The sequence below is a fragment of the Boleophthalmus pectinirostris genome, unplaced genomic scaffold, assembly GCF_026225935.1.
Source record: "Boleophthalmus pectinirostris isolate CB_2022bp ecotype Guang Dong unplaced genomic scaffold, ASM2622593v1 HiC_scaffold_8, whole genome shotgun sequence".
NCBI lineage: Eukaryota > Metazoa > Chordata > Actinopteri > Gobiiformes > Gobiidae > Boleophthalmus > Boleophthalmus pectinirostris.
In genome coordinates, this window is record NW_026571515.1 from 7,178,968 (window position 1) to 7,203,588 (window position 24,621).

Sequence of the window (24,621 nt, forward strand, 5' to 3'; positions counted from 1 at the left end):
CAAAGACTCCATATCGGACCATCCCTCGTCCTTTTCTTTAATACTCAACAATGTAAATTATATTTCCAGTGCTGTGGCTTCATATATTTGCCCTCTAACCCTCGTGTCCCTCTCCTCTGCAGACGGAGCTCACAGCGTCTCAGCTCAGTGCATCCTGCGCGTCCTCATCATCACAGAGGAAATGTTGGGCAGCAGCGTCACGGTCCGTCTCCATAACATGTCCCAGGACCACTTCCTGTCTCCGCTGCTGTCCCACTTCCTGGAGGGCGTGTCCACGGTGCTGTCTGTCCCCGTGGACAACGTCTTTATCTTCAACATCCAGCCCGACCACGACACCTCGCCGCAGGGAAAGACCATCCTCAACGTGTCCTTCTCAGCGGCGCTCCCTGGCGGTCGCTTCTTCCCCTCCGAGGAACTGGAGGAGAAGCTGTACCTGAACAGGCCCAGGCTCACCGCACTCACACAGATGGAGGTTAGTCAAAGGGGTTTGTTGAAATTAAGAATGAAATTGAGTAACATGTTTGCAAGAGGGTTGGAACAGATGTAGAGAGATGTTTTGGGTGTGTTGTTTCAGTAAGAATGAAGAGAAAAGTGTTTGCTATGGGCAGACATGTTGTGCTATTCTGGGAAACAGAACAGACCTAGAGGCACCTAAAGATTCAGTGGTTCTCCTATATGGTGAGTATGGATAGAATAAAGAATGAGAAAATCCTTGTGAGTGTAAACTAAAGGCAGCCTGATTCATCAGCCGGTTTCACTTTGTAGAAACCGTCTGACCTCGCAGCATTAGGATTCATTCGCTCGACAGTAGGCGGGTATTTTTTTCATTTAACCAATCGCTTATTTGGTCGTGACGTATGTAATGCACCGCTAACGGCGCCAACTGGTATATTAAGCTTTTCCCAAATCCTGTAGGAAGAAGGGCAATAACGTCTTTCCTCTTGATCAAATTCACCAAACATTCTCTTTGTTCCTGCTTTAAATCCTCGATGTCAAGAATCGTTGTCAACACAGAATGTATGACTCTTCACTGATTGGCTGGTGTCCGAACTCACACTTCCGGGGTTTTTGCGAACTGTCTAGTGTATTTTGATTCCTGACCTAGTCACTAGAGAGACATGAAATTAAGCAGAGGCACTAGGTGGCGCCAGCCTGACTACACTAAAGGTCCTATCTTACACAAAACTGACGCATGTGAGCCTTAAGCCATGTTATAATTTTGTCAAATTTGATCAAAAATATACATAGAGTTGTGTTTTATTTCATTCAAACCTTTGAGTAACCTTTTATTATTAGTCTGTCTACATCTCCAAAGCTCGAAATGCTCTGTTCCACCTTGTGATGTCATGTAGTGGTAGTTTTCCCAATTAATATTTACCTTTTACCTCTTGTTTAGACGAGATTGGCATTTCCAGGGCTGAAATCATCCAAATGATTCTAGTGAAGGCATATGTGGTTTAAAAACACAGTGGAGTTTACAGCTAATGCTATATCAATAATGCCCTCAAAACCTGAAAAACAAACATTCAGGTGTGAAACAGAAGAATTGGCAACTCTGTCAAACCTGTACTAAATGTTTTTGTAACAGATAACTCTTTCCAATCACTATTTAATCAGTAAAATAATTATACATTATTTGACATCAGGCCCTTGATATTTTTGCTATTTATTACTATTTATAGTTTTTTGCTCTTGGTGTGAGTTACTGTGCATATAATAATTTCCCTCAACCAAGTTTGTCTAAAACAAAACAAAATTTAAAAACACAGTGGAGTACTTCCTCCATTACCACTTGACATCACAAAGTGGAACAGAGTGTTTTCAGTTTGAGGGAAGAACTCAGTTTTATATATATGCATGTTTTATGTGATAAACATGTGTGTGTGTGTGAATGAAACAAAACACAGCTGCGGGTGTGTTTTTGATGTAATGAGGTAACAACATTTTAACATGGTTTAAAACTCACAAGAATCAATTCCGTTTAATATAAGCCCTTTAAACAACTTAATGCTCCAAAGCTACGGTTTCTGCGCATTTCTTTATAAAGACTAATGTTAAAGATGGTGGGCTGCTCCCTGTGAGCAGCTGCTGAGTTTCCACTGCAGTAGTTTATAATGACATAATGTGGATTTACTGCATCGGCAAACACACAGCTGGAGTCTGTCAGAGTTCAGATACAAGCAAAAAAATAACACATGCTTCGTTCAAACAAGACCGTAAAACCTGGAAACACGCCGGGGATACCAGCGTTGGACTGGTTATTGGAGTTAGATATGCCCCATAATACTCTTATTTTCTGATCTGTGTTTGTTAGGTTTATCTAAACATTGTAAACAAGAAGAAAGACAAGAGATTAATTCAGTTTTACTCGCGAGGAGAACGGGCAGAGAGTGGGCATCAAAACCAACAGTCTCCACACGTTCTGATGCCTCAAGGCCGTTCTCCTCTTTTTATTTCATTAGGAGGCCCTAGTTACAGAATGATAATTCTCAAGGGGAAGGGGAAACAGCCAAGACATAATAAGAAACTGATGCAGCTATGCATAGTACAAACACATAAAACATGATTAACAATCAGGAGGTGCCTTAGGTCAGACACCATCATAACTCTTGCATGTGTGACAGTGGGAGTTGGCTTCATGTGAGGAATCATCTCGAGGTTCACTAGAGCGATAGGACACTGCACACAGTTGTCAAACACACAGAGGTTATTCATTTTTATACAAGTGATTGGTCAAGTATTTAGCAAATATGGGATAATAAAATTATTCTGACAGTGTTGTATCGTCGTTTCCTAATCATAAACAGACCTGAAGTTGTGTTTTGGTTCATTCACACATTGTTGTTTGATTCACACTCTGTTCCACCTTGTGATGTCATGTGGTAATACAGAAAGTCCTCCACAGTGTTTTTAAACTAGATACACCTTCACAAGAATCATTTGGATCATTTCAGTTCTGGAATCTCTACAGAGCAAAAGGTAAAATGTAGCTGTTAATCTTAAAACTACCACTACATGACATCACAAGGTGGAATATAGCACTTGGATCTTTGGAGATTTAGACAGACAAATAATAAAGGATTATTCAAAAATGTGTGAATGAAACATAACACAACTCCAGGTATGTTTATGAGGAAGTAACGGGGCGCTGGGCCTTTCTACGTGGAGTTTGCATGTTTCTCCCCTTGTCTGGATGGATTTCCTAGTCTGATTCATCAGCCGGTTTCACTTCGTAGAAACCGTCTGACCTCGCAGCATTAGTATTCCTTCACTCGACTGTAGGCGGGTGCTTTTTTATTTAACCAATCGCTGCTAATGGGGTTAACTGGTATATTAAGCTTTTCCCAAATCCCGTAGGGAGAAGGACAATAACATCTTTCCCCTTGATAAAATTGACCAAACATTCTCTTTATTCCGGCTTTAAATCCTCGATCTCGGGAATTGTTGCCAACACAGAATGTACACGAATTCACACTTCTGGGGTTTTTGCGAACAGTCTCGTGTATTCTGATTCCTGACCTAGTCGCTGGAGAGAAACGAAATTGAGCAGAGGCACTAGGTCAGGGGTGTCAAACTCATTTTGGTCCGGGGGCCGTATCCAACCTACTTTGATCCCAAAGGGGCCGGATCAGAAAACTCATGTCATATAAACCCCAAAAATAGCAATAAGTTCAAATATTTGTGCAGAGAAACACAAATCTATTACAGAAATCTTTTTTAATTGATGAATTTTTACAAAATATTATAATATCATGAACAACCTGAAACTTTAAGAAAAATGTAATTTCAACACAATGTTTTAACAATAACTTGTATGTAAATAGGAATAAGTCAATTTTTCTTGGAAAATCCTGCACTCGGCTCCACTTTTCTCATTTTTGACTTTTTTCTGATGAGGGTGTCACGGTCAACAGTCAAAACGATCGTCCTTTAAGAGCGTTTGGAAAGAGACAAGTTTTCATTTGTGCTGCTCTGGTGGGAGGGGCCACGTACAGAGGCGCTGGAGACGCTGCTACGCTAAGCAATGCAGAAAATTACCAATATTTTAATAGAAAATATAATTAAAATATTTTAGTAGAAAATCAGCCGAGGACCAGATTAAAGGTCTTGGAGGGCCGGATCCAGCCCCCGGGCCTTATGTTTGACACCTGTGCACTAGGTGGTGCCAGCCTGGCTACCGGTTTCCCCCATCAACCCAAAGCATGCTCCATAGGTCTCCAGGAAGAATAACTGATAGCTGATAGTTAAGGTAAATTAAAAACAATCAATCAATTAACCTGCCCGGGGACGACAGGTGGAAATTAGCACTGGTGCTGCAGCCTGGTACAATGCATCTCTCCTGTTAAGGTTAAGAAATATTGTGCACTGTCCCTGTTTATTTAAATAAATAAACTAAGGCTCTATTGACACGAGAACACTTGCGGGTAAAAATGACAAAATATTTTTTCAGAAGCGCCTTTCGTTTAGACGGCGATGGCATTTTTGGCGCTTAAAAACGCAAAAACTCTGAAACCATCCTCCAGAGTGGAAAAGTTGAATAAACTCCGCCGTAGCTTTTCCGTCTACGCTGCCCAAGACGCAAAACTCGGGTCAGATCTGCTCATGTCACGTACGCGTTTACGTCACATACATACAGTACACAAACCTGGCATGCATAAACAAACCGAATTCCACACACTTTTGCGTCACCGTATGCACGCAGATTTCCTCTCGAAAACGCTCGTCTTCTGTTCAAACCGTCATCATATAAACGAAGCTTAAACTAAACTAATGAGGTCAAAAGATGAGTACGAGTACATCATTTATTACTGTATGTGTGTTTGTATGTAAGCAGCATCGGGGAGTAACAGATTACATGTACTGGAGTTACGTAATCAGAGTACAAATTATAAGTAACTGTATTCAGTTACAGTTACTGTTTCAATGAGTGGTAATTGGATTACAGTTACTTTGTTAAAATAAATGGATTACATGCCGGTATTTTGGACTATACCCTCCCCCCCTTTTTTTTTTTTTTTTTTTTGGTAATTCCACTCATTGCTGGAAACTAAACCAGGTCTAAACCAGGACTAAACTAGATCTAAACCAGGTCTAAACCAGGTCTAAAAACTAAACCAGGTCTAAACTAGATCTAAACCAGGGTCTAAACCAGGTCTAAACCAGGTCTAAACTAGATCTAAACCAGGTCTAAACCAGGTCTAAACCAGGACTAAACCAGGACTAAAACCAGGACTAAAACCAGGTCTAAACTAGATCTAAACCAGGTCTAAACTAGATCTAAACCAGGTCTAAACCAGATCTAAACCAGGTCTAAACCAGATCTAAACCAGGTCTAAACCAGGTCTAAACCAGGACTAAACCAGGACTAAAACCAGGACTAAAACCAGGTCTAAACTAGATCTAAACCAGGTCTAAACCAGGACTAAACCAGGACTAAAACCAGGTCTAAACTAGACCTAAACCAGGTCTAAACCAGGTCTAAACCAGGTCTAAAACCAGGTCTAAACCAGGACTAAACCAGGACTAAAACCAGGTCTAAACCAGATCTAAAACCAGGTCTAAACCAGGTCTAAACCAGGTCTAAAACCAGGACTAAACCAGGACTAAACCAGGACTAAAACAGGATTTAACAGGATTTAACAGGACTAAATCCTGCTGCGCGGACGTGTCTCCTCCTTTTCTATCAATAATATTTTTAATCTGGTGAAGTAAAGTCTGGACTTTTCATTGTCTTTTAACAGATAAAACATCTTATGATACGATATCCTAGTATCTTTGCTTCTCTACAGCAAATCAAGTAATCCAAAGTATTCAGATTACGTTACTCACTTTAAGTAACTTAATGGATTCCGTTACAAACTGCATTCTGGGGTATGTAATCTGTAATCTGTAGGGGAATACATTTTAAAAGTCACCTTCCCAACACTGGATGTAGGACAGATTTGGAAAAAAACTTCTGTCCGTAGGTAAAGACGTAGTTTAGCCTTGACACTTTACCTGTACAAGTAGGATTGTGTGGTTTCTGGTAGCGCATAAATAAACACACAAATACGACTGGAACATAAGTGAGAGCAGATTCATCGTTATTGAAGAAGTTCTGTATTATAATAAGAACAGATTTTGCAGCGACTGGAGCATACGGGGAGCATTTGTTGTAGTTCGACATTTGCTGTGAACAAGACAAATGGACGCTGTAGCTGGAAGTAGGCCACTGCTGGTGTGAAGTGGGTGAAGCAGCGCTGGTAATGGGCTTTTGTTGTTGTATTTTTAGGGTGATTTATAAGGATTTGAGAGATTTTAGAAACTGTTACTAAATCAGGATAAACTGGCCCTAAATTTGTACATTCACGTGCGCAAGTAAGGCTGGGCACCGTACATAGGCTGTATAAAGAAAAGGACTAAGCGAGCGTGACGTCATCTTTAGGCAAGGCAAGGCAAGTTTATTTGTACAGCACAATTCGTACACAAAGTAATTCAAAGTGCTTTACAGAATAAGAAATACATTAAAATCATAATAAAAACAAATCAAAACATAAATAATCATGAAGATTAAAATTAAAAAAGAGAGACATAAATTGGAGAGAAGAGTGCGGAATGAAAACCTTTCAGTTATTTGCACAGTTAAACAGAAATGTTTTGAGTCTGGATTTAAACAGCGTCACAGAAGAGTCTGTCTCACATGTTCAGACTGTTCCAGGTTTTAGCTGCATGAACCTGAAACTCTGACTCCCCTTGTTTAGTCGTGACTCTGGGCACCAGCAGGAGTTGGTCCCTGAGCTCCTCAGAGTGTGAGATGGTTCATATGACACTAACATGTCACAGATGGACTTTGGTGCTCGGCCATGGAGACACTTGTACAAGCAGAGCTGCTTTAAAGTCTATTCTCTGAGGCACAGGAGCCAGAGCAGAGACCTGAGCACAGGACTTATGTGCTCGTACTTCCTAGTTCGAGTAAGGACCCGAGCTGCAGCGTTCTGGATGTTCTGGATGTTCTGGATGTTCTGCAGCGTCTCACAGCTCGTTTGGAGAGACCAGTGAGCAGAACATTACAGTATCTAACCTACTGGAGACAAACGCATGGATAAGTTTCTCCAAGTCTGATTTAGACAGTAAACCTTTGATTTTTGCTATGTTTTTTAGATGGTAAAAGGCTGCAGATGTTATTGATTTGATGTGGCTGTTAAAGTTCAAGTCTGAGTCCATTATTACCCCGAGATTTCTTGCCTGATTTGAAGGTTTTAGAGCGAGAGACTGGAGGTGACTGCTGACACTGTCCCTTTGTTTCTGTGGACCAAACACTATGACTTCAGTCTTGTCAGAGTTTAGCTGGAGAAAGTTGTTTTGCATCCACACACTGATCTGTTGGATGCAGTGACCAAGTGAGTCCACTGGTCCATAGTCTCCTGCTGCCAGAGAGACGTAGATCTGAGTGTCGTCTGCATAATTGTGGTAGGACACGTTATTGCTGCTTATTAACTGGCCTAATGGCAGCATGTAGAGATTGAACAACAGGGGGCCCAGGATTGACCCCTGAGGCACCCCACAGGTCAGGGCCATGTGATCTGAGACACAGATTCCAATTTCAACAAAATACTTCCTGTCTTCTAGATAGGACTTGAACCATCTTTAGTGTTTAAACCAGTTAAATAAAGCTCACAAGGCCAGCAGTTATAGAAGCAAATTTAGAGCCAGGTCAAAAGTAGGAATAGAAATTTATTTACATACAAAACAGCACAATAAAAATCATTATACTATTCTGGAACAAAGGAAATTTTCTTTCTTTGTTGACAAATTTTGATGTCCTGGAAGGGAAGTATAACCACACATAAAGGATAAAAATACTTCAATAAAATCTCTTTATTTATGATCATTATAATTCTGTTTTCACTTTCTAAATAACTGGTGATTAATCCATGCAAAGGTACCAAAAAAAGTAGAAGTAAAATTGAAAAGAGAAAAGAAGAAAAGAAAAGAAGCAAAGTGATGTATTAAGTCAAGTGTTTAAGTAACATTTTAAAATATGTTTTCAAGTTAAGTAAAGTAAACAGTTTAAGTTGCATTTTAAAATATGTTTTCAAGTTAAGTAAAGTAAACAGTTTAAGTTGCATTTTAAAATATGTTTTCAAGTTAAATATGTATTTTTTGGGTGTTTAAAGCATTTCCTCCTGAAGAACCGGGCTCTTATTAAATTAGGCAATGTTATATGTTTTTGTATGTTATTATTTCAATTTAAACACTTAAACAAAACACAAAAAACACTTTTGGATTTGTTCTAAAGTCACATTATTATGTTTCAAAGGTCCTATATTACGCAAAATTGACTCTTGTGAGCTTTAAGACATGTTATAACACTGTAATTTAATCAAAAACATACCTGGAGTTGTGTTTTTTTGTTTCATTCTCACATGTTTGAGTAATTTTTTTATCATTATCCTAAAGCTCAAAATGCTCTGTTCCAGTAGTTTTCAAGTCAACTTTTATAATTTTATCAGTAGAGATTGGCAATTCCAGAGCTGAAATGATCCAAATTATTCTTGTGAAAGTGTGTGGAGTTTAAAAACACACGGTGTATTACCACATGACATCACAAGGTGGAATAGAGTGTTTTCAGTTTGAGAGAAGAGCTCATGTGAAGGAAACGAAACACAACTCTGGGTCTGTTTGTGACGAGGAAACGTTATAGCAGAGATCAGAAAATAGTGTAATATGGGCCCTTTAATAATCCAGCGTGACTTGCGATGTCGATATTACTTTTCTTCAAACTGCAGGGGGCGCTCTTCTTATGTCTATCTCGTACGTTTCCTCGCAGGTCCTCCCCTTCGACGACAACGTGTGCCTGCGTGAGCCCTGTCAGAACTACATGAAGTGCATCTCCGTGCTGAAGTTCAACTCCTCCGCTCCCTTCATCTCCTCCAGCTCCATCCTGTTCAGGCCCATCCACCCCATCGCCGGCCTGCGCTGCCGCTGCCCCCTGGGGTTCACCGGGGACTACTGCGAGACGGAGATCAACCTGTGCTACTCCAACCCCTGTCTGAACGGGGGAGTGTGCGCGCGCAGGGAGGGAGGCTACACCTGCATCTGTAGAGAGGACTACACAGGTGAGACGCATGCTTTTGTTTTGGTCAAGACTGGTTTGCTGTTTGGTTTAAAGGTGCATTGTGTAACTTTTCTGGGGGAGACGTTATTGCTTTGTCTGGAATGTTTCACAGTATGATATTAAACCTTTCTATCTTCACGGAGAGCAAACATACCAAGTTTCAGGTCAGGTTTCCACGTATTTTTGAGAAAAATAAAACCACCTGTAATCAGTGTTGGGGAGTAACAGATTACAAGTACCGGAGTTACGTAATCAGAGTACAAATTATGAGTAACTGTATTCAGTTACAGTTACTGTTTCAGTGAGTGGTAATTGGATTACAGTTACTTTGTTGGAATAAATGGATTACACAGAGGTATTTTCCTATTTTCATATTTCGGGCTATTCCCCTTTTTTTTCGGTAATTCCAATCATTGCCGGAAACTAAACTAGATCTAAACCTGGTCTAAACCAGGACTAAAACCAGGTCTAAACTAGATCTAAACCAGGTTTAAACCGGATCTAAACCAGGTCTAAACCAGGACTAAAACCATGTCTAAACTAGTTCTAAACTAGATCTAAACCAGGTCTAAACAGGTCTAAAACAAGGTCTAAACCAGGCCTAAACCAGGACTAAAACCAGGTCTAAAGGAGATCTAAACCAGATCTAAAACAAGTCTAAAACCAGGTCTAAACCAGGACTAAAACTCGGTCTAAACCAGGTCTAAACCAGGACTAAAACCATGTCTAAACTAGTTCTAAACTAGATCTAAACCAGGTCTAAACAGGTCTAAAACAAGGTCTAAACCAGGCCTAAACCAGGATTAAAACCAGGTCTAAACCAGATCTAAACCAGGTCTAAAACCAGGTCTAAACCAGGACTAAAACTCGGTTTAAACCAGGTCTAAACCAGGACTAAAACCATGTCTAAGATAGTTCTAAACAAGATCTAAACCAGATCTATCTAAACCAGGTCTAAATAGGTCTAAAACAAGGTCTAAATCAGGCCTAAACCAGGATCTAAACCAGGTCTAAACCAGATCTAAACCAGGTCTAAACCAGGTCTAAACCAGGACTAAAACCAGGTCTAAACTAGATCTAAACCAGGTCTAAACGGGTCTAAAACAAATTCTAAACCAGGTCTAAACCAGGACTAAACCATCCTCGTCTTTGCTTCTCTACAGCAAACCAAGTAATCCAAAGTATTCAGATTACGTTACTCACTTTAAGTAATTTAATGGATTCCGTTACAAACTACATTTTGGTGTATGTAATCTGTAATCTGTAGGGGATTACATTTTAAAAGCAACACTCCCAACACTGCCTGTAATTGAATAAATGTCAGGTAGAGCTGTTTAATGTCATACGTCCCAGGCAAAGCAATAGACCTTTTTTCACAACGGCTGGAAGTGTCGCACTGTAGGGTAAACGTCACCTGCGTCAGTGCTTTTCTACGGCAAAATATCTGTGGAAATGTCTCGCGTATTTTCCACCAGCTTCATAAATCTGCCCCATCACCAAATCTTCATCCAACAAGGTCGACAAAGAATAAACATTGATCCATGAAGAATTTATCCACAACTATCAAGGTAAGAAAGACGAAAACGTAAAGGTACAGTAAAAGTAAACGTATTCCTGAGCAAAACTAACCTTATGGTCATGAATAAAACATAAGTAAGAACTCACTTGTTAATAAGTAACTTGTTAACTCAGACTGATTCTGCAATTAAAATAAAAAAATTGATTTCATGATGTAGATATTAGCATAGATAAATTTGTGCAGTTCCAATACTACAGATGTTCACAGATTATGTCTCGCATTTAAACTGCACAAATCTCTCAAATATCTTACATCGTGAAATCGATTTTTAATTTTAATTGTAGAATCAGTCTGAGTTAACAAGTTACTTATGTTTTATTCATGACCATAACATTAGTTTTGCTCAGGAGTACCGTATTTTCCGGGATTATAAGACGCACTGTCGTTTTCCCGAACTTTTTTCACATATAAACCGCACCGGACTATAAGGCGCGTTAAACGAAACACAACAGTTAGGTAAATCAGTCAAACTTTATTTAACGCGTTGACTCGTTACGTTAACTCTCAGCTTTGTTCATTTGTAACACGTAAAAAACAAAAAAACTGTCTGAGACCGATAAATTGTCAACGTATTCACAATAACTCATAATTGTTCGGTTATAACTAAAAATAACACATTAGGTCGTTTTCACACCGCTAGTTTCGATTATTTGGTCCACACCAGGCAATAAAATTGTTATTATGTAGCAAATACACTCCAGTGTGTCCGCGTTCACACCGGCAAACGAACCAAAACTGGTTTGATTGACGTGTCTCTGTTTCCCGGTAGAACAGTGATACTCCAGTTATCAACACCGATGTTCCTGTTAAAACCACGGGCCGTCCTCATCTCAAATTATCACCATGAACTCATAAAACAGCAACATGTAGAACTTTGTACAAACTCACCGCATCAGCCCAGAGTTCGGGTAACAGCAGCAGCCAACAGCTCCTCAGGACGGGGCTGGGGTCTGGTCCTTGGTCTGTTACAAGCTCGTTGGTCAGATGGTCCAGAGGCTCCATCCTCCATGTGCTGGTTCCAAACGGTGGCGATCAAGACCAGTGCTTGATGGACTGAGTCCGAGCGGGTACGTTCCGTCGTCTGCGCGCTGCTTCTGTGCGGGAAAAGCAAGAATGCGCTGTGGACTACAGGTCCGGGCGCTGCTCCTGTCCTCCGCGCTCAAGAACCGCGGCTGGTTCCGAGGTGGTGCAGCATCCGGACAGAAGCGTGAGTCCAGTTTGGTTTGTTATATGTTGTTCTGAGCGTCCGTCCTCCGCGCATTTGGTTCTTCCCGGGGAAAGCGCTTCCTCAGGTCGAGGCTCCCCGCTCCAGCTCCTCTGAGCCCGGCCTGAACCGGAGCTGCCCCCGCTGGTTCAGGACTCTGGTTTGGATCTAGTCCGAGTGTATTTCTCACACTTGGCTAAAAGCAGGGACTTTTTGAAGTTGTATCAATTGAATAGGCTATTGCCATAAAATTATTTGGTTAATTAAAGCCTAAAATAACAAATGCTAGTTGGTACATGATCACGGGGAACACCGGGTCGTCTCTGTGCAGGTCCTGAACAGACGTACACACCCCCAATTTTGACTCACTCTGGAGCCACACGTTCGCACACTGATACTTGCTCTGATCTTCGTGTGTTACATTCTCTGTATTGGCCATTGTTGGTAAAATAATTCGAAAATGAATCGCGGCTGCGTCTGGACAACAACTCTGTTACTGCGCTGGAGTCGCAGATCAATAGGGACGGAGATGTGTGGAAAAAACCATCCGGTCTCATAAGGTAAACTTCTCGCTCATCTTTTCCTCGTCCACAGGAAAAATGAGGAATCACAGAACGTATTACTCCGCGATGCTCCTGACTACGGTAGCAAGTGGTGCGGCTTTGTCGTTTACTGAAGTTGTACTGGAACACTCGCATAAATCCATATAAAAGACGCTCCGGATTATAAGGCGCGCAGTCGTTTTTGGAGGCTTAAGACGGAAAATACGGTAGTTCACTAATGCGTCACCGTTGTTCGCCTTTACGTTTTTGTCTTTCTTACCTTGATAGTTGTGGAAAAACTCTTCATGGACAGAATGTTTATCCTTTGTCGATCTTGTTGAATGAAGATTTGGCCATGGGGCAGATTTATGAAGCTGGTGGAAAATACATGAGACATTTCCACAGATATTTTGCCTTAGAAACACGTTGATGTAAGTGACGTTTACCCTACTGTTGTGAAAAAGGTCTATGACAATCCGTGTATCATTCGTTCATTCGTTTTTCAATATAAAACCAAAAATAAGAAAACGAAAAAACAACAGTTTTCTTCGTTATTTGTCTCCAAAACCAAAATGAAAAAACGGATAACGATTCGTTTTTTCACGATTTTGTGTTTAAATGAAGAATGGAAAAAGATAACTAGTCCGCTCTGGTCCCGGTCTGGTCCCGGTCTGAGTCCCGCTCTGGTCTCGGTCTGGTCTCGGACCTGGACAGTCCTGGTTCAGTCCGTACCAGTGCAAAAGTATCGCAGTGTCACGTAAAAAGTTATCCGTTTTTTCCATTCTTCTGTGAAAACTGAAAAACGAATCGTTATCTCATGGAGACATAACGAAGAAAATCTTATTTTTGGTTTTATATTGAAAAACGAATGAACGAATGATACACGGATTTATGACATATTGCACCATTAAGTTATTGTCAAAGCTGCTTGCAATATTTTGGTTTTGCAAGTGATTTTTGGCACGTTTCCCTATCATAAAAAAAAAAAAAAAAACATGCAAAGTTGACCAATGCTTCAGCTATGTACACCTTCCAAGATCCCGGCTCAGATCTGAGAAACAGGCAAGAATTTGTGTATGTTTGACAAATTAGATCAGATATGCTCTATTAATCATTTCCAGATAATCCTTTTGTTGCAGTAGCTCGTTTATAATAATAGCAAAACTTCATTCATTCACACATATTAATTGGAGCTTTCTACCATGTTATATAAAAGTTATTCCCTCATTATAAGTTATTTTCCAAGTAGGTGAACATTGATGGTGAAGAAGAAGAAGAAAATACATTATAGTTTGTTGAGCATGGAGTTGAAAGTCAGATGGACGTAACAGCAGAGGGACAAAATACTGAAGACCGACTATTACGAGATGAACTGTGAGTCATTGTAATTCCATTTGCGTGCTCTCTTCTAATGCTTTTCCATTAGAGGCTATAGCAGTGATGTGGCAAAGCTGGTATTAGATTTCAACATCACATTTCCTCCGCTTGGTTATTGGTAGAGACTAGGGCTGTCACGATGTCAAATTATGCCGCTGTGAAAGTTTTTTTGTGAGAAGAAACATCAAAATTTAACGATTATTCACACAGAAAAGGGAAAATCTTGCGTTTTCTTTTCAGTTTTAATACATTACCACTACTATTTTATTTTCCCAATTGTTTATATAAATAACCACATAAAAAAGCACAATATATTTAAGATTACTTTTCTGGAGTTGTGCAAATTGAAGTCTCCTCTCTCCTTGCTCTCCGTGTTAAGTCACTCCCCCTTCAGAGCGCTATCACAACACAATCAGCGGTTTGTGAAGTTGCTGTGTACAGTTTTGTAGCATGTTTTTGTATATTTATGGAGAATTGTTGTGTTGAGGACTAAGAATTGCACCGAATTTTACAGCTAACCATAAGGAGGGTTTGAATAGAGCCTTGGAGAGATCACTAAATTACTGAAACATGCTCTTATGACATCAAAAACTTCTTCAGGTGTGTTTTTGATTAGGGAACAGCATTATAACATGATAGAAATCTAAAAAATTGCATAATATTCAGTCTTTAAAGGTGCATTATGTTACTTTTCTGTTGGAGGGTTCGTCACCTGCTTGTTTCTTGGGAATATTTAGATGATTTTACTAGTGTTGTAGTCCAGACCGCACTAATCGAGACCAAGACCTGTCTGAGACCACAGGGTCCCGAGACCAGAACAAGACCAAGACCTCTGAGGGTCAAGATCGAGACAAGATTAAGACTTTTAAAGGCCGAAGCCGAGATGAGACCAAGACGACAGCCTGTCGAGACCAAATCAAGACCATCTTTGCACATATATATCAATGTTTTTATGAATCTATCTCCATTTTGTCTGATTAAAGGTTGTATGGAGGATTTTTTTTTTTGTTTCAAATTGTCAATGAAAGTTTAAAATACCATTACAGAGATGCAGAAGCCTTGTAATTATGAAAAAAAAAAAAAAAAAAAATGAATGAAAATCTATCAACTGCAGACGTAGTGAGGCCAGATAAACATCATCCAATAGAAAACAAGGCTCCCTCATTTTCTATTGGCTGTTAGATTGTCAATCAAACTCCCTACGTTTCTAGTGTAACTGACTTTCCGTCGTGCAGGGATTATGTTGTTTATGCAGCGGTTCTTAGAGGCTTTTACAAACTGTCGCTTCCTCGCATTTCGCACAAATTTTGTTGCGATGGCGGACGAGCATCCACGGCCGGTTCGCCGCAAAAGAAAGTCAGTTTTTGAGGTCGCTGAAAGAAGAAGAGAAGGGGAAAAGGAGCTAAACCAAACTGAGGTGATTCTTAAAGATTCCTTCCAGCGATTGCGCAAATGAAGCAGACAAAGGGTCTAAAAACTGACGCATCGGTCCCTAAATTACCTCTAGACAGGTCACTTCAACAGTAATTCTGAACGCGCACTGGCTGTAAACAAGCGTGATTTCTAGAGTAAAGAGGCGGGAGGAGATGTTTCTACTGAGGGAGCTGTGGAGGAGGAAGGTGGTGTCACGCAGGCACAACATTTGAAAAAGAACTGTCGCTGCGTTTCTTTTGCCTTAAAAAATCCCCTATACAACCTTTAATGCTTATTTAGGCTGACTTAGACACTCCTCTTAAACACTCTGTGCCCCTTTTTTGGACCCTCACCCACAGTTTGAGGGTCCGTCACCTGCTTGTTTCTATGGATATGTCAATACTCTGCTTAGAATGTTCCACAGTGTGACATTAAACAGCTCTACTTTACATTTATTCAATTACAAGTGGTTTTATAGCTCAAAAATACCTACAAAAACACGCATTCTGACTGTGAGCGGGCTTGCCTCTCCACAGATTTTACCTGTAACTTGGTCTGGTTTGGTTTTCATGAAGATAAAAAGGTTTAATGCCATACTGTGAAAAAATCCAGACAAAGCAATAGCATCTCCATGAAGAAAAGCATTTGACGAACCCTCCACCAGAAACGCGCCTTTTATCATCACGAAAATCGATAAACCTAATAGAGGTATTATTTTTCGCCCTGTTGAGTTAGATCCTTTTTTCTCATACATCAACAGTTTATCTTCTTTCTATCTGATCCGGCGGAGTAACAGCCTGCGTGAGTCTGAACCGTTTGTAGGAGCCTGTGTTTATGTCAGGGTGTCCCAGATCGACGTTGTTCTTTGGTCTCAAAAAAAAAAAAAAAAAAAAAAGCAAGACATGAAAAACGTGTAGACTGGTACCACCTGGGAAGTCTCCACCTCCGTTTACTTCAACACACTCGCTCAAAGAGACATGAGTTCAGAGACAGAGAGAGAAACAGAGAAGGAGAGAGCGAGGGGGAATACCAGCGAGTGTGGTTCATAATGATGTTTGTGTCACGAAAAATATTTTGACAGCTCTGATACTTGAAGGAGGGATGTGGTAATTTGACAGCTCCTTTTTAGCTCAGGCTGCGATGTTAAGATGCCAACTACCTCGACAGGTGCAGTTCGATATTGCGTAGTGTTGTCGAGCATGGGACGACAGTAGCTCGGTTGTTTGAACGTAAATCTGAAGGCTTGGCAGTCCGAAAAGATCTGGCTTTGTCGAGACTGTGGCTGAACTGAGCAGACAGATCCAGCTTTGTCTCGTTACGGTCATATTTAAAGACCGTAGATCGACTTGATGGCATTTTTGCTCGACATTCTAGCCTGTAAAGAAAGTATGTAAACTACCGCCATTAGCCTTAAGCGGTAAATGCGTGCTTGCCGCTGTAATTAATTGTTTGTTTAAATGCCGATCATTCGCACCTCTGTTCACGGCTCATTTGCATATCAATTCAGGTCCAGTAAAGTCTATACTGCCACTGTAGTCACTTTACACTAGACCAGTGTAAGAGAAAACAGGCTGTTTATGTGTGGTATTTTACAGCCGCTAAGTGCTTAAAGACTGAGAAAGAACAAAAAGTATCTTCAAAACCGACACATTTGCAATACTCACCGCTCACACAGGCTCCTCTCAGATCACAAGTCTTCACAAATAAGTGTCCTTTTAATCCTGACTCAAAATGATTGTCCATAAAAAGAATATAATCCAGTATGTTGACAGTCCTCTCTTCTCTGCGCTCGCACTTTGATAAAAACGAGCAGTAGTTTTGTTGCTGGGATAATGAACTTTAATCTACAGTACGCCCAGTATCCCAGTATCAGACTACAAAAGTATTTAAATCCAGCGCTCTGGTGTAAATAAGAACATGTGTGGGGGCAGTACGGCATCACACACACAGAAACATTTCTTCTCTAAGAAATATTGATGTGGTGCCACTTATTAGGACATTTATCTATCAGTAAATTGGATTAAATTAACACAATATAGAGAGCCTAAACTTTATAAGGAGGTATAACATGCCTACGGGGATTACCGGCAAATATCTGCTAGATTTATTGCTCATATCGGCCAACCAATATATCGGTCGGGGCCTAATATAAATCCAATGATGAATAATTCATTTTAAAAAGCACCATATAAAAAGACCATTTACCATGACCATTAAGATGTTCAGCAAGACACTTTCTCATCTTACTTCTATGAGCAATTATTTGGAATTTGGTTGTCAGAGGAGAGGTTGTAGATGGAAAATACTGTGTTTTTAGTACTATTTCCCGTTAATCTGTGTGACTAGGGAACTGTATTTAACCTCCACCAGGTGTAGTTGAAGTGAATGAGTTCTAGTTTGAAACTGGTTTAAACCCACTTCAGTAAAGCCAGTTCAGGAGCAGTACGGCATCTAACACACAGACATATTACTTCTCTGATAAATATTGATGCGGCGACACATATTAGGACATTTATCTATCAGTAAATTGGATTAAATTGATGCAGTATAGAGAGTTTAAGTCTTTATAAGGAGATATAACATGTCCACATGTATTATTGGCAAATATCAACTGGATTTAGTGCTCATATCGGCCAACCAATATATCGGTCCGGCTCTAATATACAGTAAATCCAGTGATGAATAATTCATTTTAAAAAGCACCATATAAAAAGACCATTTACCATGACCATTAAGATGCGCAGCAAGACACTTTCTCATCTTACTCATCTTACTTGAGTGATTATTTGGAATTTGGCTGTCAGAGGAGAGGGTGTAGGATGGAAAATACCATGTTTTCATCACTCTTTCCCGTTAATCTGTGCGACTAGGGAACTGTATTTAACCTCCACCATGTGTAATTGAAGTGAATGAATAATGCCACATCTGAGTTCTAGTCTGAAACTGGTTTAAACCCACTTCAGTAAAGCCAGAGAAAAATCAAAACTGATTAAAAGTCATAACCCGATCCAGCTCAGATCAGTATATCCGTCGCTATACCCAAAAGTCATGCCCCAAATCTCTCAGCTGTTGCTTCCTATACTTCCCGCACACTTGTATTCTGCTCTAAACTCCGTTGTAGAGTCATAACAGACAGCGAGGAGAGTGTCTGGGGAGTCTTCACTTTTATTTAGCAGCACACAGCAGCTGAAGAATACAGAGGAGGGAACAAAACAATGAATGAAAAATAGACAGGATTTTGAACTCCCACAGAGCCAGCCGAGAGACAGAGGCGTAGGATTGGACAAACAAAAATACGAAATATATATATTAAAGTAACAGACAGGTGTGAGTGTGCATGTTCACCCTCTGTTATTATGGCAGAGTGGTGATCCTGTCTGCTGCCTCTCAGTAAGGAGTTTGTGGGTTAAATTCCTGATCTTTGTCCAGCAAAATCAGAATCCAACTAAGGCTACGTTTATATGATGACGGTCTAAACAGAAGACGCAAAAGTGGCGTCGCGTCTTCACTTTTTATTCCGCGTTTAGATGTGCTTTTTCGGGAGGAAATCTGCGTGCATACGGTGACGCAAAAGTGTGTGGAATTTGATTGGGTATGAATGCCAGGCGGTTCGGCGGTGACACTAGGCGGTGATGTATGTGACGTAAACGCGTACGTGACGTGAGCAGATCTGACCAGAGTTTTGCGTCTTGGGCAGTGTACACGGAAACGCTACGGCGGAGCGTATTCCACTTTTCCACTGTGGAGGGTGGTTTCAGATTTTTGTGTTTTTATGCCCGAAAAGCAGCTTCACTGTCTAAACGAAATTCACTTCCGATCAAATATTTTGTCGTTTTTACCCTCGTGTAAACAGGCCCTGAATTAATGTGGAGCTCCACTGGCACCATCGGACTGTCTGAGTTTAGTTCAGTTCAGTCTTTATTAAGAACACATAATATCTGGTTCATAGTTTCTAGAAGTAAGTAGTAAAAAAAAATATGTATGTATGTATATGAAAAGTAAGATGAGAAAGAGCGAAAAGAACTTGTTAATTTGAAACAGTTTTTAGCAGTCAAAAGTTTTAGAACTCCCTAATTTTTCCAGTTATTTATTGCAGTTCAAGTCGTGCAAGTTCAATGAAGAGCTTGAAATGGTACAAAGGTAAGAACTGAACTAGCCAGGCTGGTGCCACCTAGTGCCTCTGCTCAATTTCATTTCTCTCCAGCCAGTCAGAGAAGAGCCATACATTCTGTGTTGTAAACGAGATCGAGGATTTAAAGGGGGAACAAAGAGAATGTTTGGTGAATTTTATCAAGGGGAAAGATGTTATTGTCCTTCTTCCTACGGGATTTGGGAAAAGCTTAATAAACCAGTTAGCCCCGTTAGCGGCGCATTACATACGTCACAACCAAATAGCAGCGATTAGTTCAATCTAAAAAGTACCTGCCTACGGTCAAGCAAACGAATTGTAGTGCTGCGAGGTCAGATGGTTTCTACAAATTGAAACCAGCTGATGGATCAGGCCACTGCTGAACAGCCAGAGGTTAAAAAAAGATAAAAGATAACAAAACAAAAGTCCAAGCTCTGCCAAAACTATCTCAGGAAAAAAGAACAAGATGGTAAAGCTTGAAAACATGGAGTGTCCAGCACAGACTCCAGACTTAACCTGGTTTTGGAATGAACTGGACAGAAGAGTGAAAGCCAAGAAACCTACAAGTGCCACACATTTATGGGAACTTCTGCGACAGACTTGGGAAGAACTTTCTTTCTGAAGAATATTTGATTTTCTATTGTAAAAAGAACGAACCACGAGTGTGTTCAGCTGTTATATCTGCCAAAGGTGGACACTTTCATCAATCAAAAGTTTAGAATAAGTTTTGATCAACAGTAAATAGTAAAAAAAAAATGGAAAAAAGTGGTATTCTAAAACTTCTGACCCGTAGTGTATTTCTGACTTTCATAGGCCATAGGTTTTGTCTTCACTGTAAAGTTCACAATGACTAGCATGCCAACTGCCCACTTCCTGGTTTTAGAAGAATAAAACACTTTATAATTAGGGGGCTGGACACATTTTGCTCAAACACATGTAAATAAAAATCTGTTATTATCAACCCAAAACACATTTATAATATAAGATGTCAGACCCTAATACACATGAATGGTAAACCAAAAAATCTGTCAGAATACTTTTCCATATTCATGATTATGTTGTTTTATAGTATTGTTTTTAAACTAAATATCGTACAGTGTGTCTGTTTTCGCCAACCCAAGCCTCAGGAAACCACCCAATCATCTGAAAAAGTGGTAGGAACAGACCGAGGCTTTGATAAGATCTGGCTTTGTCGAGACTGCGGCTGAACCGAGCAGACAGATCCAGCTCTGGGGCAGAATTGGAGCAGGATCCTCTAGGGGGCGCTGCAGCGGTGAAGGTCAGAGGAGTGATCACAGGCTGGAGATGTACGGGGGATTTCAGAGACGTTTTAGGGGCTTGTGTGGGCGGGCGGTCTGGCCTACACTGGAGGGGAAAATGGGGGAAGAGAAGCATTGATTTTACTCTAAAAATAACGACGCCCCAACCGTTGCATACATGAACTGTTCAGACAATAAACAATGTCTCTTTGTCTTTGGATAGAGCTGGTTTGGTGTGTTCATTTGGACTTGAAAGCCGAACCTATTCTGCACAATCGACTTTTCAGAGCTATTTGTAGTTGCTTTTTAGAGTTTTTTTATAGCTTCCCTTCTAGATCTAGGTATCATTAAAGGTTGTATAGTGGATTTTTTTAAGTGAAAAGAAATACAGCGACAAGTCCTTTTTCAAAATGTTGTGCATGAGTGACACCACCTCCCTCCTCCACAGCCTCAGTAGAAACATCTCCTCCCACCTCTTTACTCTAGAAATCACGCTTGTTTACAGCCGGTGCGCGTTCAGAATTACTGTTGAAGTGATCTGTCTAGAAATATTTTAGCGACCGATGGTTCAGATTTTAGGCCTTTCGTCTGCTTCGGTTGCGCCATCGCTGGAAGGAATCTCCAAGAATCACCTCAGTTTGTCTTCGCTCCTTTTCTCCTTCTCTTCTCCTTTCAGCGACCTCAAAAACGGACTTTCTTTGGCGGTGAACTGGTCGTGGATTCTCGTCCGCCATCACAACAAAATTTGTGCGAATTGCGAGGTTTGAAAGAGCCTCTAAGAACCGCGTGCCGACAAGTCAGTTACACTAGAAATGTAGGAGTTTGATTGACAACCTGACAGCCAATAGAAAATGAGGTAGCCTTGTTATCTATTCGCTGAAGTTTATCCTACATCCACAGTTGATAGATTTTCATTCTTTTTTTTTTTGGTCATCATAATTACAAAGCTGCTGCGTCTCTGTAATGGTATTTTAAACTTTCATTGACAATTTGAAACAAAAAAAAAATCCTCCATACAACCTTTAAGAAGTTGCCGATACGATACATACAAAAAATACAGGCTAAATCGTGGCTGTGATACTAAAAGTCTTTGTTAAACCTTTTCTTGTGCAAAGTTCATATGAAACACAAACATTTTAATCATCAAAACACTGAAAATGTCAAACGTGTCTCATAAACCAGTTTCCTTCCTCTGAACGAGCAACAAAACTGTAGCGCTGTAACAAAATAATTTAGTCAAATATACCAAAAAAATACTCTTGGCGATATATCGATACAGCAGCCCATGATATCGATACTGTATCATCACATTAAACAATGCGATATATCAATATTTTTTTCACACCACTATTCCCTTCACCCTTTTACACTCTTGAAGTTGTATTTGCAGTGATATTTGAGATATTTTCACCGCTACCAGTATACACGCACTGCTCTGTATTTATACTTCGTTCTACAATACAATAATTTTCTTTATCAGAGCTACACGTAGGATTTGGCCTCATTGCGTAATCATTTTGGAAGATATGAAAAAAAAAATCTGCCGCTCACTAGAATGATCTGCAGCTTTATCCCTCGAACTTGTTGTGATGACATTTACAGCGGTGTCACTTCCGATTAAGCACCACAGTTTTCTAACACGCAAGTCACTAGTCTTGTTTCTTTTATTATTATTTTTATATTATATTTATATTATTATTTCATATTGCGATTTAAAATGTCCACCTTATAACATAATGATCCATGGGTGTCATAGTTTACTACACAACAGACACAAGTATAAAAATAAATAAACTGTAGAAAACAAGACAAGACACGAGATTGGGTCCATGAGTATGAGACAGTTCTTTTTTTATTTTATTATTTTGATTTAGAATTTCTATTCAGTTGCAATCTTGGAAGTTGATAAAACAATTTATTCTGTTCCCTAAGTCCATAGCTCGATACTCCAAATCTTCATAAATCAACTAAAGAACTAAAGTGTCAAGAAAAAATAAAAACTTCCTAGAACTTAACTTTTTTTGGCCCATTGGAGTTATTTCCTGTATGTTTTTCCAGACCTTGTGTTTTTCTCCTGCTCTTTACAAACACATTAGTGAGTTAAAGGCTCATTAGCGACTGTGTTAACGAGCAGTTCATTACAGACTAAAGAAGAGCATTTCTCTGCTCGATCTCTGCACCTGACGCCCACTACAACATTTTATACAAATATCCATTAATCATCTAATGCCAAGAGATACTTTTAGAGAATGACGCAGCATTCTTGTACTTTTAAGAAGAAGAAGAAATCAGAGGAGACATCTTGTGGTTTCAAAAATCAATGGCCAATGGTCTGGGACAGTCTATTCCTTTCAAACTTTTTGGTTGTGGGTCCTGTCTGGAATATTCCACAATATGACATAAAGCAACATTTGGTCAATTACAGATGGCTCAAAATTACCTAGAAAAACAGGCAAGTTACTTTTACTTGTTACTGTCATTTCAAAGTAATTTGTTACATTACAATATCTCATATCATTACATGACTATTGCATTACTAAACCAGGACTAAACCAGGTCTAAACCAGGACTAAACCCAGGTCTAAACCAGGACTAAACCAGGTCTAAATCAGGACTAAACCAGGATTAAACCAGGACTAAACCAGGACTAAACCAGGTCTAAACCAGGACTAAACCCGGTCTAAACCAGGACTAAACCAGGACTAAACCCGGTCTAAACCCGGTCTAAACCAGGACTAAACCCGGTCTAAACCAGGACTAAACCCGGTCTAAACCAGGTCTAAACCAGGACTAAACCCGGTCTAAACCAGGATTAAACCAGGTCTAAACCAGGACTAAACCAGGATTAAACCAGGACTAATCGTGGACTAGGACTTGGATTCTAGGACTGCCCCTGCAGAACCCCGAGCCCATGGAGCAGGGTGTCCACAAAGCGTGATCGGGTGTCAGCTGCTATTAGCTCTGTGGAGTGTGGAGCTCTGCACCAGTCCTTTATCCCACAGTCACCCAAAGTTCTACACGGACGATCCTCCGGGTCCGTCCCGACATTCGGAACCATAATGATGGCGTTTCACCGCTGCTGATATCGCGGTGATTTTAACGAATTTGTATAAAGAAAAACAAAAAAAACACCACTACAGTCCAGGTTAAAAATGCATTATAACGTGCTTTACTGACGTTTGTACAGAGTAAAATATTACCTTTTTTTTTCCTGTAATGCCTTACATTTCTGCGTTACAGCAAAAAGCAATGCATTACAGTAATTTGTTACTTTTATAGCGTGTTACTCCCAACACTGAACACCAAGCTGTGAAACATTTCAGACATCACCATGAAAAAAAACCAAAAAAACATTTGAAGGACTCTCCACCAAACCAAAAAATTTGCACAATCCACTTTTAAATAACTCCAACAACTTAAAATGTTTTTGCTGTGCTGCTAAGTCACCATTTCAACATGCTGCATTTCTTACTGTTGTCTGTAGGGGGCGACGAAGAGCCCAAAAGGACATTTATATAAAATTTGTTGTAGAAATTTTAAAACTAGAATTATAGAGAAATTTGTAAAAAAAAACACACACACAAACACACATTTTCATAAACCTATAAAATATTAAACTGACATTTTCCTATTTCTTTGCTGCTTATTTTGAAACATTTTAAAACTTTTTACAGCCTGAAAAATACCACATTTTTAGAATCTATATTTTCTTACCCCCCCAAGTGAGAGAAAGGTGGCATCTGTCAAACAAAACCGTGAAGTAAATCCATGAGAGACCCCTCCTCTTCGTCTCTCATGTACCACATCTGAACACACATGCAACAACAGGCCTACAGCTATTTAGACCAAAACTCTACACCACAACCAACAGAGAGGAGAGAGGAGAGGAAAGAAGAGAGAGGAGGCTGTGGAGGTGTTCGGGACCCTCGGGACCCCGTGCTTGTTTGAATGGGAGAGGGTATGAACGCTGGGGGGGCTTCACCGATCCCACTTTGATGAATAAAACATGGTGTGAATGCAT

General features: G+C 40.1%; 1 protein-coding gene across 1 annotated transcript in view; it reads left to right on the forward strand.

The window, feature by feature from the left end:
• celsr3 (cadherin, EGF LAG seven-pass G-type receptor 3) overlaps positions 1-24,621 on the forward strand; it is a 224,862-nt gene that overhangs the window by 59,091 nt on the left and 141,150 nt on the right. The window contains 2 exon segments of the mRNA XM_055165651.1: positions 123-472; positions 8,810-9,098. Of these exon segments, the coding sequence (XP_055021626.1) occupies positions 123-472; positions 8,810-9,098 (639 nt within the window).